The sequence below is a fragment of the Lipomyces tetrasporus genome (assembly GCF_029532465.1).
Source record: "Lipomyces tetrasporus strain NRRL Y-64009 chromosome Unknown POJ06scaffold_7, whole genome shotgun sequence".
Lineage (NCBI taxonomy): Eukaryota > Fungi > Ascomycota > Lipomycetes > Lipomycetales > Lipomycetaceae > Lipomyces > Lipomyces tetrasporus.
Window position 1 is genome coordinate 93,843 of NW_026611602.1, and position 12,865 is coordinate 106,707.

The 12,865-nt window shown below is 49.5% G+C and overlaps 4 protein-coding genes across 4 annotated transcripts; 1 reads left to right on the forward strand and 3 right to left on the reverse strand.

Moving 5' to 3' along the window:
* Window positions 1-53: 53 nt before the first annotated feature.
* Window positions 54-1,907, reverse strand: POJ06DRAFT_198697 (uncharacterized protein; the record flags this gene model as incomplete). The annotated part of the gene is made up of 4 exons (XM_056185123.1): window positions 54-777; window positions 826-1,638; window positions 1,699-1,790; window positions 1,842-1,907. 4 exons carry the CDS (start codon window positions 1,905-1,907, stop codon window positions 54-56), a joined length of 1,695 nt encoding a protein of 564 aa, XP_056042463.1.
* A 262-nt stretch (window positions 1,908-2,169) lies between these two features.
* Window positions 2,170-4,200, reverse strand: POJ06DRAFT_255740 (general substrate transporter). The gene is made up of 2 exons (XM_056187925.1): window positions 3,562-4,200; window positions 2,170-3,509 (listed from the first exon to the last, which is right to left on the reverse strand). The coding sequence occupies exons 1-2, from the start codon at window positions 4,074-4,076 to the stop codon at window positions 2,360-2,362; spliced, it is 1,665 nt and encodes a 554-aa protein (XP_056042464.1). The 5' UTR covers window positions 4,077-4,200; the 3' UTR covers window positions 2,170-2,359.
* A 2,517-nt stretch (window positions 4,201-6,717) lies between these two features.
* On the forward strand, window positions 6,718-8,761 carry POJ06DRAFT_211628 (general substrate transporter). The gene is made up of 2 exons (XM_056185449.1): window positions 6,718-7,321; window positions 7,380-8,761. The coding sequence occupies exons 1-2, from the start codon at window positions 6,922-6,924 to the stop codon at window positions 8,555-8,557; spliced, it is 1,578 nt and encodes a 525-aa protein (XP_056042465.1). The 5' UTR covers window positions 6,718-6,921; the 3' UTR covers window positions 8,558-8,761.
* A 509-nt stretch (window positions 8,762-9,270) lies between these two features.
* POJ06DRAFT_282179 (uncharacterized protein) lies at window positions 9,271-10,572 on the reverse strand (the record flags this gene model as incomplete). Its single annotated transcript, XM_056190006.1, has 2 exons — window positions 9,271-10,009; window positions 10,064-10,572. 2 exons carry the CDS (start codon window positions 10,570-10,572, stop codon window positions 9,271-9,273), a joined length of 1,248 nt encoding a protein of 415 aa, XP_056042466.1.
* Between the last annotated feature and the right edge of the window lie 2,293 nt (window positions 10,573-12,865).

A 12,865-nucleotide genomic window follows, 5' to 3' on the forward strand; every position in this document is an offset into this window, starting at 1 on the left:
CATGTAGTTACAACATCATTAAACTAAAAATCCCTAAGCCCACAAGATTCCAATTAACCCAACGGTGGTATCCCAGCAATAGCCATCATTAGCGGCACCAAATATGGATGCTGTCCACCTCCAAACATAGCCAAAAGCGCAACAAACTGATTCAAAACCTCCATGTCCGATGGCACTACCTTACAATCCTCAATTCGCCTTTTCCTCAACGACGGATAGCAGGATACCAGCATGATAGCGCTGGTCGCAATATCATACAATTTTCCGATAATTCCGATCCCGTGAACCTCTAAATTTTCCATCGTAAACTTCTTACTGATCTGTATGGTATCCCGTGCAATATCAATTGCATATGTAATACTCATTTCCCGGCAGCTCTCGGCCGTGTCTTCCTCGTTCAGAAGATCATGGGTGTGGCAAACGTTCCATAGCCGATTATGCAGCCATTGCTGCGAAATCATAATGTCAGCTATCTGAGGCTCGCTGAGTAAGCTGTCACTGTTGGGTTTATCATTGTAGACCTCTGAAATAAATCGATGCATTTCAAGCGCGCGCTCCGTAGTAAACTTGGTACAGCAACCGTCTGGAGAACGCGCTCCACACTTCTCGTTCCAGCAGTCTAAGATGTCAACGCTAATAATGCTAAACAGGCTGACGAGCTTCGTCACGCCGTATGTTGCACTCAAACAACTTGGGTAAAGTGCAGAAAATGCGGACCGCTGGAGTCGTGACAGTAAATTCCGTGATAACGCGTACCGCCGTTGAACAGCATAGGCACTGGCATGTTAGTTTAATTTCCAGAAGTATAGGCCGAAAAGTACTCACTGTTCCGTTACCGCTAATATCCTATACAATGTTGCCCTCTTCTCCCGCTCGTCGACCGTAATAGTAACATTGTCAAGTGACTGCATTTCCATAATCTCCGCCAAAGTCACCGCCTCACGTAACCGTAACCACGCAGCATGCGGTAATTGCCGATTGACCAAGCAGGCAAACAGGAAAAACGACGTCAGAATACTGTCTATGCTAGGCCTCTCCATAAATACCGGATCCATGTTTCGCATTGCGATCGCGTCATCCATTAGTGTCTGCGCGAGGTGATTTCGTTCCTGTAAGGTTGTCTTATCTTGGAGAACATCGCGCTTGAAAACCGGCTGAAGAAGTACGAACGCGCAAATCGAGAAAACAAGTGCACCGAACTCGAGGTTTTTTGCATTCTCGCGGGCCCCCAGGCGTGCCAATAGCGATGCGGTATCTACTAATGGATAGTATTTCGACATTCGCCATGTATACGTGCGAACTAAAGAATCCATCGTGCTACTATCGACATTAAACGACTTTTGAACAATCGGTGTCAGCTCATGCTCTTGGTTGATGAGTAGCAGTCCTGAATCTGCCGAAAAATCTGTGAAAAGGGATTGCAGTAAATCTGATCGAAGGAGCATTTCATTCGCCGTCATTCCAGTTGTTATCGATGGAGCATCCGTATCGCTTGGCGATACGCAACATAACGAGGACGGTGATAGTGCCAGCGCCAACGTGGATTCATCATCAATACTTTCAGTTATTGGCGTTCTCGTCACGCTGACAGCCTCTGCTGGCACAATTGCTGACCTAAGTCGGATGAGTCCGATTCTTCTGCAAGGCTCCAGTGTTAGCGATCTATCCTTATTCAACAAGAGAGAACCCATTACTTACTTTCCAGATGGTCCCTTTTTCTTTCGCGGCCTGATATACGAGCAGTCCAACGAAAGATTCCTGCATCTCGGACACGGTAATGACCGACCACACTATTCTTGTCAGAAACATGATGCGCATTCAGGGCACAAGACGTCACTTACCTTGACCTTGCGTGACCAGCATTGATCACAAGCACGATCATAGTGTGGATTGGACGAAGAAGACATTTCTGAACATGGGCAGATGGGGAAAGATCTGCATCTATCTTCCATGCTCGAAAATGCGGAGAAGTCGAGAGTGCAGCGTTAGTCGGCGTGGTTGGGTGCGGCGAGCCCGTGGTGCTCAGAACTCGAGAGTTATGTTGAAGTTAAGACAATAGACGCGAAGCCAAATATAGCTAGCTCAAGCGAGAAGCATACAAATAGAGTTCTTTTAGAGCCCGCTAAAGTTGTCGGTGGCGTTCCTCTCAAAAGTCTATTACTGTCTCGGGGAAATTCTCGGCTTTGCACACGCCACGGAGATGCAAGAACAGATCGTATTATATTTGTTCACACTATTCGGAAAACAACAAACAAAATCGCTAGACCGCTCACGTTAAACACCGCTAACACCACACTGGCTCTCACGCGAACAAGAACTTCACAAGATTTCGTTGGAAACCATGCTAAGATCGATTTGATTATTCGACTTTCTCAACCATAGTAATGGCTGCCTTCTCTATCTCCAACTCCGAGGTTAAGCCGTTAAATGGATCGACAGCGGTTGTCCTAAACTTCCTCGCGCTGACCTTCCGCTCAAACAGAACATCAAGTTCACTATAAGCCAATCCTTTTGGCTCCGGTAATCTGAAAAAGGTCCACACGATCAGCATACCATTAACGCCAGCCCAAAAGAATGCGGTCTTGGCTTTCCAGTTCCAGGCGGTGGGGTTAAGCATGTATGGTGTAATTATATTATTCACAATGCAGCCGATGTTGTACGTGTTACGAGCTAACACGATCGACTTGGAGCGCAATCGGGTGGACGGTATCTCGGCAACAAGAGAGTAACAGACTGGGCCAACCGTGCAATCGTAGATAAGCGTGAAGACAAGAAGCATAGACCCAATTGCCCAGCTGGCACCTGTACTGGAAGATGGCGCAAAAGATAGTCCGCCGATGATGAGAAGCAGGACGAACATTATGCTCATGCCCGTAAGATAGAGTGTGCGACGGCCGCAGTAAGTCATAGCAACCCACGAAAACATTGTTCCGAATGCTCCCAGACCATACTGAATGAGAGTAAAGTTAAACGACTGCGTGGTGGGCAAACCAGCCTGCTCATAGAAGTATGTCGAGTATCCCATCAGCGCTGAACCGCAGAAGGCTTGCATTAGCCAAACAATAGACACGATCTCGGTCCTCCTCAACTCGGTGCCCTTAAGACAGTCGAGGTACGAGGTGCCCTCGGACACCTTCCGCTCCATCTCGTTGGTGTGGACCATCATTGCGACTTTTTGTTCGGTGTTGAAGTTGGGGTCGGCCTTGGTGGTGAGACGATCAACAGCCTTCGCAGCCTCCTCTGTTTTGTCGCAGCGAACGAGCCACCATGGAGACTCAGGAGCGAAAAAGACACCAATGAGGATAGGGATGGGCCAGAACCACTGAATCGCGTAGCAAGCCCTGTAACCCCATTCGCTCTCGACAGATAGCATGCCTCGAAGAACACCCGACGCGATGACCTGGCCAATTACCCAGCAAAGGTTGACGTAGGTGGTAAGATAGCCGCGAAGAGCAATCGGACAAACTTCTGCGGCGTAAGACGTGGTGATGGTTTGAAACACTCCCCACCTGAGTGTATAAAATTAGTAGTTATAATAATTTTGCTAATTTACGGACTTACGGGATGCCACAGAAAATGTAGCTAGCCTGCAAGGTCTGGATATTAGGCGCGAAAAACTGGATGAAGATGAAGGCAGAGATAGCGATAAGAGCACTCATCAATGTCTTACGGTACCCGAATCTCTCAGATGCAATACCGGCAATAAATAATCCGATGATCGAGCCGACCTGGGAGCCATTAGACAATCCGGCCTGCCAGGGTGCGGACACCTCGTAGGAACCATCAGGTTGGAGTGCGCCAAACTTCTTGACGAAGGCCGGAAACGCGTAGAATGAGCCGAGAAGAAGAGTATCGTATCCTTCCATGATGATGACGAGAGAAAGCAGTATTGACCATCCAACAGCCTTAGGATAGATCTTCAGAGCCTGACGAGCGGTCATCTGATGCTCGAGTGTGGTCGCATCCTTGGCCTCAACCAACAAGTCCTCGCCGAGGTTCTGAGTGACAGTAGGCAGTAGTACGGCCGGCTCCGGGCCTGCCTCAACAACATGGACGTTTTCGGACTTGAAGTGCATTGTGCGAGAGTAAGTATAGCGAACTGGATATTTGGCGAAAACAAACAAGTTGAAGGCGGATAGTGGCAGCTATATATGCTAGCACTTTACTTGGCCAATTTCGCCGGCTACCCCCCCCGCTTATCGTCATTAACCCACGGCTCTACTCCGCAGCGGCGCGAGTTACTAGAAATCGACAAGAACACTAGTCGGTACCCTGCAGCTCGGGGGAAGATCATAGTCTATTTTGCCAGAGTTAATGGTGCGACAGCTGCTTGTGCACAACCGAAAATCCAACCGAAAATCAGGGCACGGCCCTACCCCGTGGGGAAGTCCCACCTGTTCAGACAGGTCAGGCAGGTCCTCAGTAGCGCCGCAGTAGCTCCGCGCGGGGTCGCCGAAGTACTCCCGAGGTGATGGTCGACAATACTCCACTGGACGCATAGTGAGCCCGAAGTGAGTCTCCAATACAGGAGCCATATAAATTCCTCAAAGCTATTCACAATGATGTCGATCGTTATGTCTATCATTCGGAACCTAAATCATGCCGATTTGCCGCAAGGATTGAGTTCAGTCTTGCGTACTTTGGGAATTTGAAGAGCGCTCAATCATTCTGCGACTATATGAACGATCTCTCGAGACACTGAACCTAGAGGACAATTTTGGCGGCATTGCAATGGATCGTCGCCTTGAAGTCGGTGCTTCGTGATTATGCCATGTCTTGGAAGGCATGTGCAACTCCTTTCGAACTCATGATCACGCCCCACATACTCATTCGGATTGTTTACATTCAGGCAGGCCCGCCTGCACGAACTTTAGGCCTTACGGTTTCTAGACGATGTGCGATAGCTTTAGATAGACATAGGCAATCAAGTTTGGAGATTCCTGAAATTGCATATTGGCAGATGCTAGTAGACACTATCGAGAGCCAAAGTAGTTTAGCACTTACCAGTGCCTGTCAATCGACGTAAGCGTCAACTTCGATACATGCTTCTATTGATTGCATGAACCACGTGCTGACTGATGGTTGTGTTTGTCATAAGCACGAAGTATGCAGTAAAAGCAGCTCTCCGGGTGGTTGTGCTACTTCTAGAATAAAGTTCGATCGGAGCCTTCTCACATAATGAATGTCACGTTTACCGAGAAGTGAAACTTTTACCCCGCGAATTTATCCGTTTTACCAACGTCGAAGCTGCGCTCCCCTCTCTTCGGTCTTACGTCGGACCTTGATCAGTACTTCGAATCTCGCTTGCATAGCTGTGTACCAGACCATGTGTCTTGTCAGGAGCATCGATCAATTATTGCATTCCACCAGAGTGCGCTGCTCGCCTGGCGAGCCCTTTCGAAGGCTGTCGTAGAATAGGCAGCGGCATGCTAACCAAACCCAGTAAGCTTGCGGCTGGGCCAGCACAAGTGGAGCGCTGCTTTAGCGACCACCTACTGACCTTCTTGACGGACAAAGCCGTCACGCAGAGAAGTCATGTGGAAGCCTAGCTCATCCGCAGCAACCGAAAGCGTCATTCATTCCCCGCACACCGTGTTGCATAATTAACTGGACTGTAGAACACTCTCGGTCGCTCATGTGGGCGACGTCCGTCACATTCGGCACTCTAGATTACAGATTACTCGATACCATTGCCTAGTTAGTGAATATAATATGTTTACATATATTTGGCCCGAGAATCCCATATAGCTGGCAATACAGGGCAGGAATTTGAAAGAATCCGGCGTGATGTACAAGTGACGGATCGATTAAGACTCTGGAATGTTCAGACCCAAAGTCAAAATGGCAGTGCCGGGGATAAACTTTACTGATCGGACGGTATCGCCACCCTCGGAGGTGTAGGCCGCCAGCAAAGCGGAATTGGTCACCTGACGGACTGACCCGGCGCACAGGGTTAACCGAGGCCATTGTAGTCAGAGATCGATGGCCCTGATACTCCACCCTGAACCAGCTCTGGATCCGGTCCTCTAAGCTGCCCACAATGGTATTGTAATTCTCAAACACAAACTAATTCCAGATCCAACCGGAAAGGGGACGTATTGAGCAAACGGCGACCAACTTAATAATCACGAGCGATGCTCCGAATATTGGGTGCCCCACCTCGCCGATGAAGAGAATTTTTTTGCGAGTATTCTTAGTCACCAGATTATTGTCATTGATCACAGGACAAGGATCTAATAGAGTGAAGAAGGCCGAGGCTGATTACTGAATGACAAAATTCGCTGCGGTGGTAGCGGCTTTGTCCGGGACTAAGCCTCTCACTAGTTCTCACCTGACATTTTAGCCCAGCGAAGGCCGGCAGCACGCCACACTTTGGCCCTCAGTAGTCACATCGGTTGGCCAACAGGCACAAGTGGCAGGACGGATATGCTCGGAATAATGACCTCGGCGAACAGCTCCCTCGGTTCTTGCAACCGCGAACATGTCAGGAAATTATTCCGGCCCGAGACCCGCGTGACCGGCAAGGTTTGCGCTGTCGAGAATGTGTGGCGGAGTGCGGCGGTACCGGATTAAAGTTTTTCCACCAACCACTGAGCACCAAAGAATGACGGCGACTGCACCCAAAAATAATCACGCCCATAGGCAGGTGCGCAGTGGCGCATGACCTATCTCGAGAGTGACTGGCTAGGGACTGATCAGCAACGTCGCTCGTTCCGGGGCCCCACCTTCCCCGGTCGGCACGCGGTTCAATGCATCGTGCCATGTGGGGCAGCGGCGGAAGTCAGAGTGCAAGTTAATCCGTGTATAAAATGACCCCCGCGTCCTCGTCTACCTGCCCCTCCTTCTGCTCTATCATACTCACTCCAGACTTCTTTCAATACACTCTAGACTTCGTTCAATACACTCCAGACATCATTCGCTATGTTCAAGGCCAAGAAATCAGCTGCCATCGCCGAACCGCGCAAGGAGGGCTCCGAGGAGGGCTCCAGCATCCCGGCTATTCTCGTCGGCTCCTTTGCTGCCTTCGGTGGCATCCTTTTCGGTTACGACACTGGTTCTATCAGTGGCATTATCGCCATGGACATGTTCAAGCAGCAGTTTGCTACTGAGCATCATGCCGACGGGTCCCCATACCTGACTTCTGGTCAAACTTCGATGATCGTTTCGCTTCTGTCGGTTGGTACTTTCGTTGGTGCTCTGGCTATCTCCGTAATTGGCGACATGGTCGGTCGTCGCTATTCGCTTATTGGTTCCTGCGGTGTCTTCTCCATTGGAGTACTTCTCCAGTGCGTGGCAACCCATATTCCTCTGTTCATTGTTGGTAAGTGACCGAAGTTGTGACAATCTTTTTGTTTTGCTCGTACTAATGCATACCCCAGGTCGTGTCATTGCTGGTCTCGGCGTCGGTCTAATCTCCGCCATTGTTCCTCTTTATCAATCTGAGGCCTCACCAAAGTGGATCCGTGGTGCTATTGTTTCGGCCTACCAGTTTGCAATCACTATCGGCTTGCTTATCGCGTCCATTGTGAACCAGGCATCTAAGAACCGAACAGACACTGGGTCATATCGTATTCCTATCGCCGTTCAGTTTGCCTGGGCCCTCATTCTCGCCGCCGGTATGCTCCTCCTTCCCGAGTCGCCTCGATACTACGTCAAGAAGAACAAATTGGACGCCGCCCGTCGCTCGCTTGGTCGACTTCATGCTCTGCCGCCGGACCACCCATTAGTTACCGAGGAGCTTCTTGAAATCCAGTCTAACAACGAATACGAGATGTCGTTCGGAAAGTCGTCGCTCATAGACTGCTTCAAGCCCGACGGACGCCAGCTTTACCGTATCCTAGTCGGCACAACTATCCAGGCTCTGCAGCAGTTGACCGGTATCAACTTCATCTTTTACTATGGTACCGATTTCTTCCAGAAGTCCGGCATTTCGAACCCGTTCACGATCGCGCTTATCACCAATATTGTCAACGTCGCATTCACTCCTCCCGGCATGTACGCGGTCGAGAAGCTCGGCCGTCGCAATCTCCTTCTCCTCGGTGCCGTCGGCATGTGCGTCTGCGAGTTCATCGTTGCCATTGTCGGTACCGCTGTCGACAGTGTAGTCTCGAACAAGGTCCTGATCGCGTTTGTCTGCTGCTACATTGCTTTCTTCGCTTCATCCTGGGGTCCAGTCGCGTGGGTCGTCGTCGGCGAGTCCTTCTCCCTCCGCACCCGTTCAAAGTCGGTCGCAATCTGCGCTGCATCAAATTGGCTCTGGAACTTCGCCATCGGCTACGCGACTCCGTACATGGTCGACTCGGGTCCAGGAAATGCTGATCTCGGCGCCAAGGTCTTCTTCATTTGGGGATCATTCTGCTTTGTGTGCATCGCGTTTGTCTACTTCTTCGTTTACGAAACAAAGGGTCTTACCCTCGAGCAGGTAGATGAGCTCTACGAGAAGGTCCCCAAGGCTTGGCAAAGCAAGCGGTTCGTGCCATCTCTTCGCCTGTCTGAGGTCGAGTCTGGTGACAAGCCCGACGCGGCTAACGTTGAGAAGGTGTCTTTGGAAGTCTAATCATGTGATTCGCTATACATTTGCATGTCTAGGTGTTTGATTTGCTTTGCACATAATAGAGATCTAGATGGTTGCTATCGTTCATATAATTGTACATTTTTGGATTACGCTACAGTGCAATGGGCGTTAGATGGATTAATGTGATATAGCTGTACATTGGATGCATAGGATTTAATATATTTGCATATACTTATTACACGAATAGCTCTCTCACAACTGATCCATAGCCGAACTGTATATCCAGTTCGCTAAAAAAGTATTGTAGTAAAGGAATTTAATGTTCTTGTCCACGTGGAGAAATCAACGCCTCGCCCCTTGATGTCACTTCATTGCTACTTCTGATCGCCAATCCCCAACGTCGCAACTAATCGGGACGTAGGCGGTCAAAGGAGGGCACACTACACTATTACTTCACACTTAGCGGATAAAGGGGAAAGATTACGTACCAGCACAAACACCTCTAGCTCGGAGAGCCCATGCCAGCTCTGAATGCAAGGCCAATCAGATTATCAATTTGTTTCACAAACATTGCATATGTGAAGATGCGAACAATTAACGTAAACAATAAAATTACAGGTCGCGCATAAAATATCCATAAAAATAAAGAATTATACGTCTATAAGAAATTCGAACTATATAACCGATCCAAATACATGTAACAGTGCAACAAACTATCAAACAAACTTGTTTAAAACCCGAGATTAATGCGCTATCTACCAGTCATCCGTGCCTGAACTGCCTGCATTTACATCACCCGTACTGCTTTGTGCGTAATTGTGATGGTCACGATTCCAGTACGGCGCCTCGTTCTTCCAGTAATCCTCGCCCTCCAAGTTTTCGGTCAGCGCTTTCCGTGCGCTGTGTCTAACACCGGCACTACGACCGTTCATGTTACCCGGCTTGTCTTCAGGATTGTTTGAGCCAACCTTCTTCAGATCACTGTCCGATTTGCCGTGGGTCTTCCACTCGCTCATTAAAGGTGGAGTGACGGTCCATCCTCGGAGAGCGCCCTTTCGTAATAGATCAGCTATTGAATAATCGAGAGTGTCGACGAGCTCCTTGTAGCTGAGGTAATAGAGCAATCGCTGGGCGCCGCGGTAAGACACGGCGATCGCAGAGAGACCGACAGACTCGTATGATGGATAGATCGTGCGCTGGGTCTCGTTGAGTTTCGTGTGCGCCATGATATCGCCCCAGCAGAACCAACCCTGGGGACCAGTACAACCGTTATTGGCAATGCTGTCTTTCGCACGGTAAGGATCGTTGTATTTTACAAAGGCCTTGTCGCGTGGCGCAGGCGCCATGTTGGCCTTTGAGGTGGCAATGTGCATGGTATCCCAATCGAGTCCGTAGGGAGCGCGCTCAAGTTCCTCCTCTGTGAAGGGCCGTCGTAATCGGGACGTACGAAGCGCCTGTGCGAAAGATGTCATTTGTGCCTTGACGTTGATATCCCTGCCCATGTGCGTTAGCGTTGGCACATAATCTACCATATTCCAAGAAACTCACCAGTCAACATCGTCCTCGAGAATGAGCGCAGTCTCGATCTTGTTATCAATGATGTACTTGAACGCGTTCATGTGGCTTCGCCAGCTCCCTAGATACGGCATATATTGCGGCGTAAGTAGCTTCTCGAGACCTCGTCCGTATGGATACGCTTTTTCGTTGATTTCCTCAGAAATGACACCGGGAATGACATGGGAAATTTTCATGTCGCATTGTGAAGCAATGAGGGCAATTGCATCTTGTCGATCTGTTCGGGACGTGAGCGATAACAGCAGGATAGCCCCGAAGCCCAACGTCGAATTCTGGACATTTTGGAGGCCGTCGTGCTTGATGATAGAGGTATCGGTGGCCTTCGAGTCCTGTACAGAGAGCTTCGCAACACTGGCGACTCTAGAGACATCAGCGACAGAGGTTACGCCGCTGAAGGTGAATATTAGAACCACGACGACGATGATCGTGATGACGAGCGCCGGCTGCTGGCGCTTGAGAGCCATGTTGACGGAACCGGCCATCTTCCTTGCAAATCTAGAGGCAAAGAAGACTATGATGCACGCAGCCTGAGATGCGATAATTATTGTGGACACGGGTCTACTCGAGACTGCCTAAGGAAGGGGAGGTTCCTGAGTGGGTTTTTCAGGACAGGGGTGTAAAGTGAAATACGAAGCACGTTTTAGACGGTAAATTGGGGGCGGCAGCATCAAGCGCGGCTGCACCGTCGTGCTGCACGCGGCAGTTCCCTTACCCTGGGCTGAGCCCGCCACAGGGCACAGTGCCACAAGCGCCACAAATTTCTGGCGCAATCGTCACGCGGCTGGCGCATATAGCGCACATATGTCGCGCAGCGACATGAGCTGTTGCTTATCGCACTAGCCTTGCACTTATTGCTAACTTATGTATGTAAAATTCTCTTCCATATCTCATTATTGCCACAGTAGCAGGCATATGCGACAATACGGTAAGCTGTGCCGAAAGTCAACTCAATATCGCGGTCAGCATTCAAAGCCGTATGCGGGCCGTACGTGGACTGCACGTCAGGGCTCTCATTCTCAACAAGGTCAGCTGTCGCTAGCTGGTTTACGGTTTGCCACTGTGCGCTCTTCTTCACGGTCGAGTTCTGCTCTGCGTCTTTCTTACTGATCTTGAAGGGAAGATCGATCAGTGTAAGGCCCGCGATCGACTCGCCGGACCTGACAAGTCCCCCGTGCGGCAATCTTTACCCGGTCAAACTTGCGCCCAAGATCAAATCCATTTGTCGCGTGCGCTTTCCAAGCATTCCGCGTACAGCACTGAATGTCATGAGCACTAGGGTTTGCGAATCATGGATTTCTAGCTGAAGAGCTCTTGGTCGCTGTGCGTGTGATGCGAGCGCCTCTCCACAACTCATCACCGGCTTGAGGTCGCTAACGCGACCACGACCACATTTAGGTCTGTGATCATTGGATGCAATCGTCAGGCTACCATATGTAGTATTCTTAGCGGCGACTATAGCTCTGAATCCTGTAATCGAACAACCGGCAAATTATTACCTCCTCTTCCGATACCGCGGCCAGCTCTCTCCGCGCCGAGCCCGCTTCAGGTGCCGGTCGTTGTTCTAAGTCCTAGTCCTTTCCTTTCGCCTAGCCTGGCGGATAAATGGCATACCGCGTCGAGCAAGGTGAGTCGGCAATGGACGGAAGCACGGCCCCTTTATTACTCTACGTTGGTTGCCATTCTACATATCTCCTCGCAATCCCAGTTCACGTTTGCCCTGAGCGTGAGCAACTCATACAAATAGCATCGTACAATATGCTGCTATACTGAATGATATTGAAATATCTATCGAGGAAAGCCGTATTTACGAGTTATTGCGCAAGCGTGTGGTTAATACAACATGGAGAAAATTGCAGTCTCTACGAATTATAAAACCATTCTTTGGCACTTACTACCTCCCCGCGTATCTGCATCCCATAAACCTGCGAGTCATAGTCTGATTCCATTATGTAATGAGCCAGGTATGCTGGGAACCCGGTCCACATCGGCTAGTTTCCACAGAGCCTCACGCTGCGTGGCGCAGATCGCGACATGCGCCCGCGGCTGCTGAGTCGTTATGGTGCGGGACAGCAAGAACCGACCAAATTTTTGACCACACTTCTAGAAACATCACGTCATGGCACCACATCGATAACCTCCTAGAAGCTAAATCAGACGATAGATTGTCCATTTAAAAATACAATTTGCTAGTTTATATTTGACACAAAACAAAACCGACCGAGGTTTGCTACATTTTGTACTGCCACTTTACGATGGGAATGGAAAAAATCGGCGGGATTACGCAATAGATACTAATGTAATTTTTAGGCATTTATGCCATTAATATGAGAGGTATTGTTAGTCACGTGATGCCACCTAACCACCCGAAGAACCTATAATGAATCCAGATACGGGTCGTTAGCCATACTTGTGTCTGTCCTGCCGGAAAATACCGGTCTGGATGGAGGAGTACCAATTCTTTCCTGGCCGTTGTCTTCATACCGATGAGCATTCTCTCGTATTTGCCAATAGACGGATCAGCATCAGCATCTGCCAGTAGTAGGATGCAGTCAGCCCGAGAAATGCATATGACTGTCCACGGCGAACTTATTGCTGTATCAGCAACATATAAATCTTTCTGATAGCGCTCCTCTAAGTCAGTCAGATACCCGCTTAGTTTCAGCTTTCCAAATTTATTAAACGAGTAACGTCCAAGATGCTTCAAGATTGCGGCCTGGTCCAACGTCACGTTCGTTTGCCCAATTAGTGTGAAGGCTTTGGCAAGTATTTCTCTGA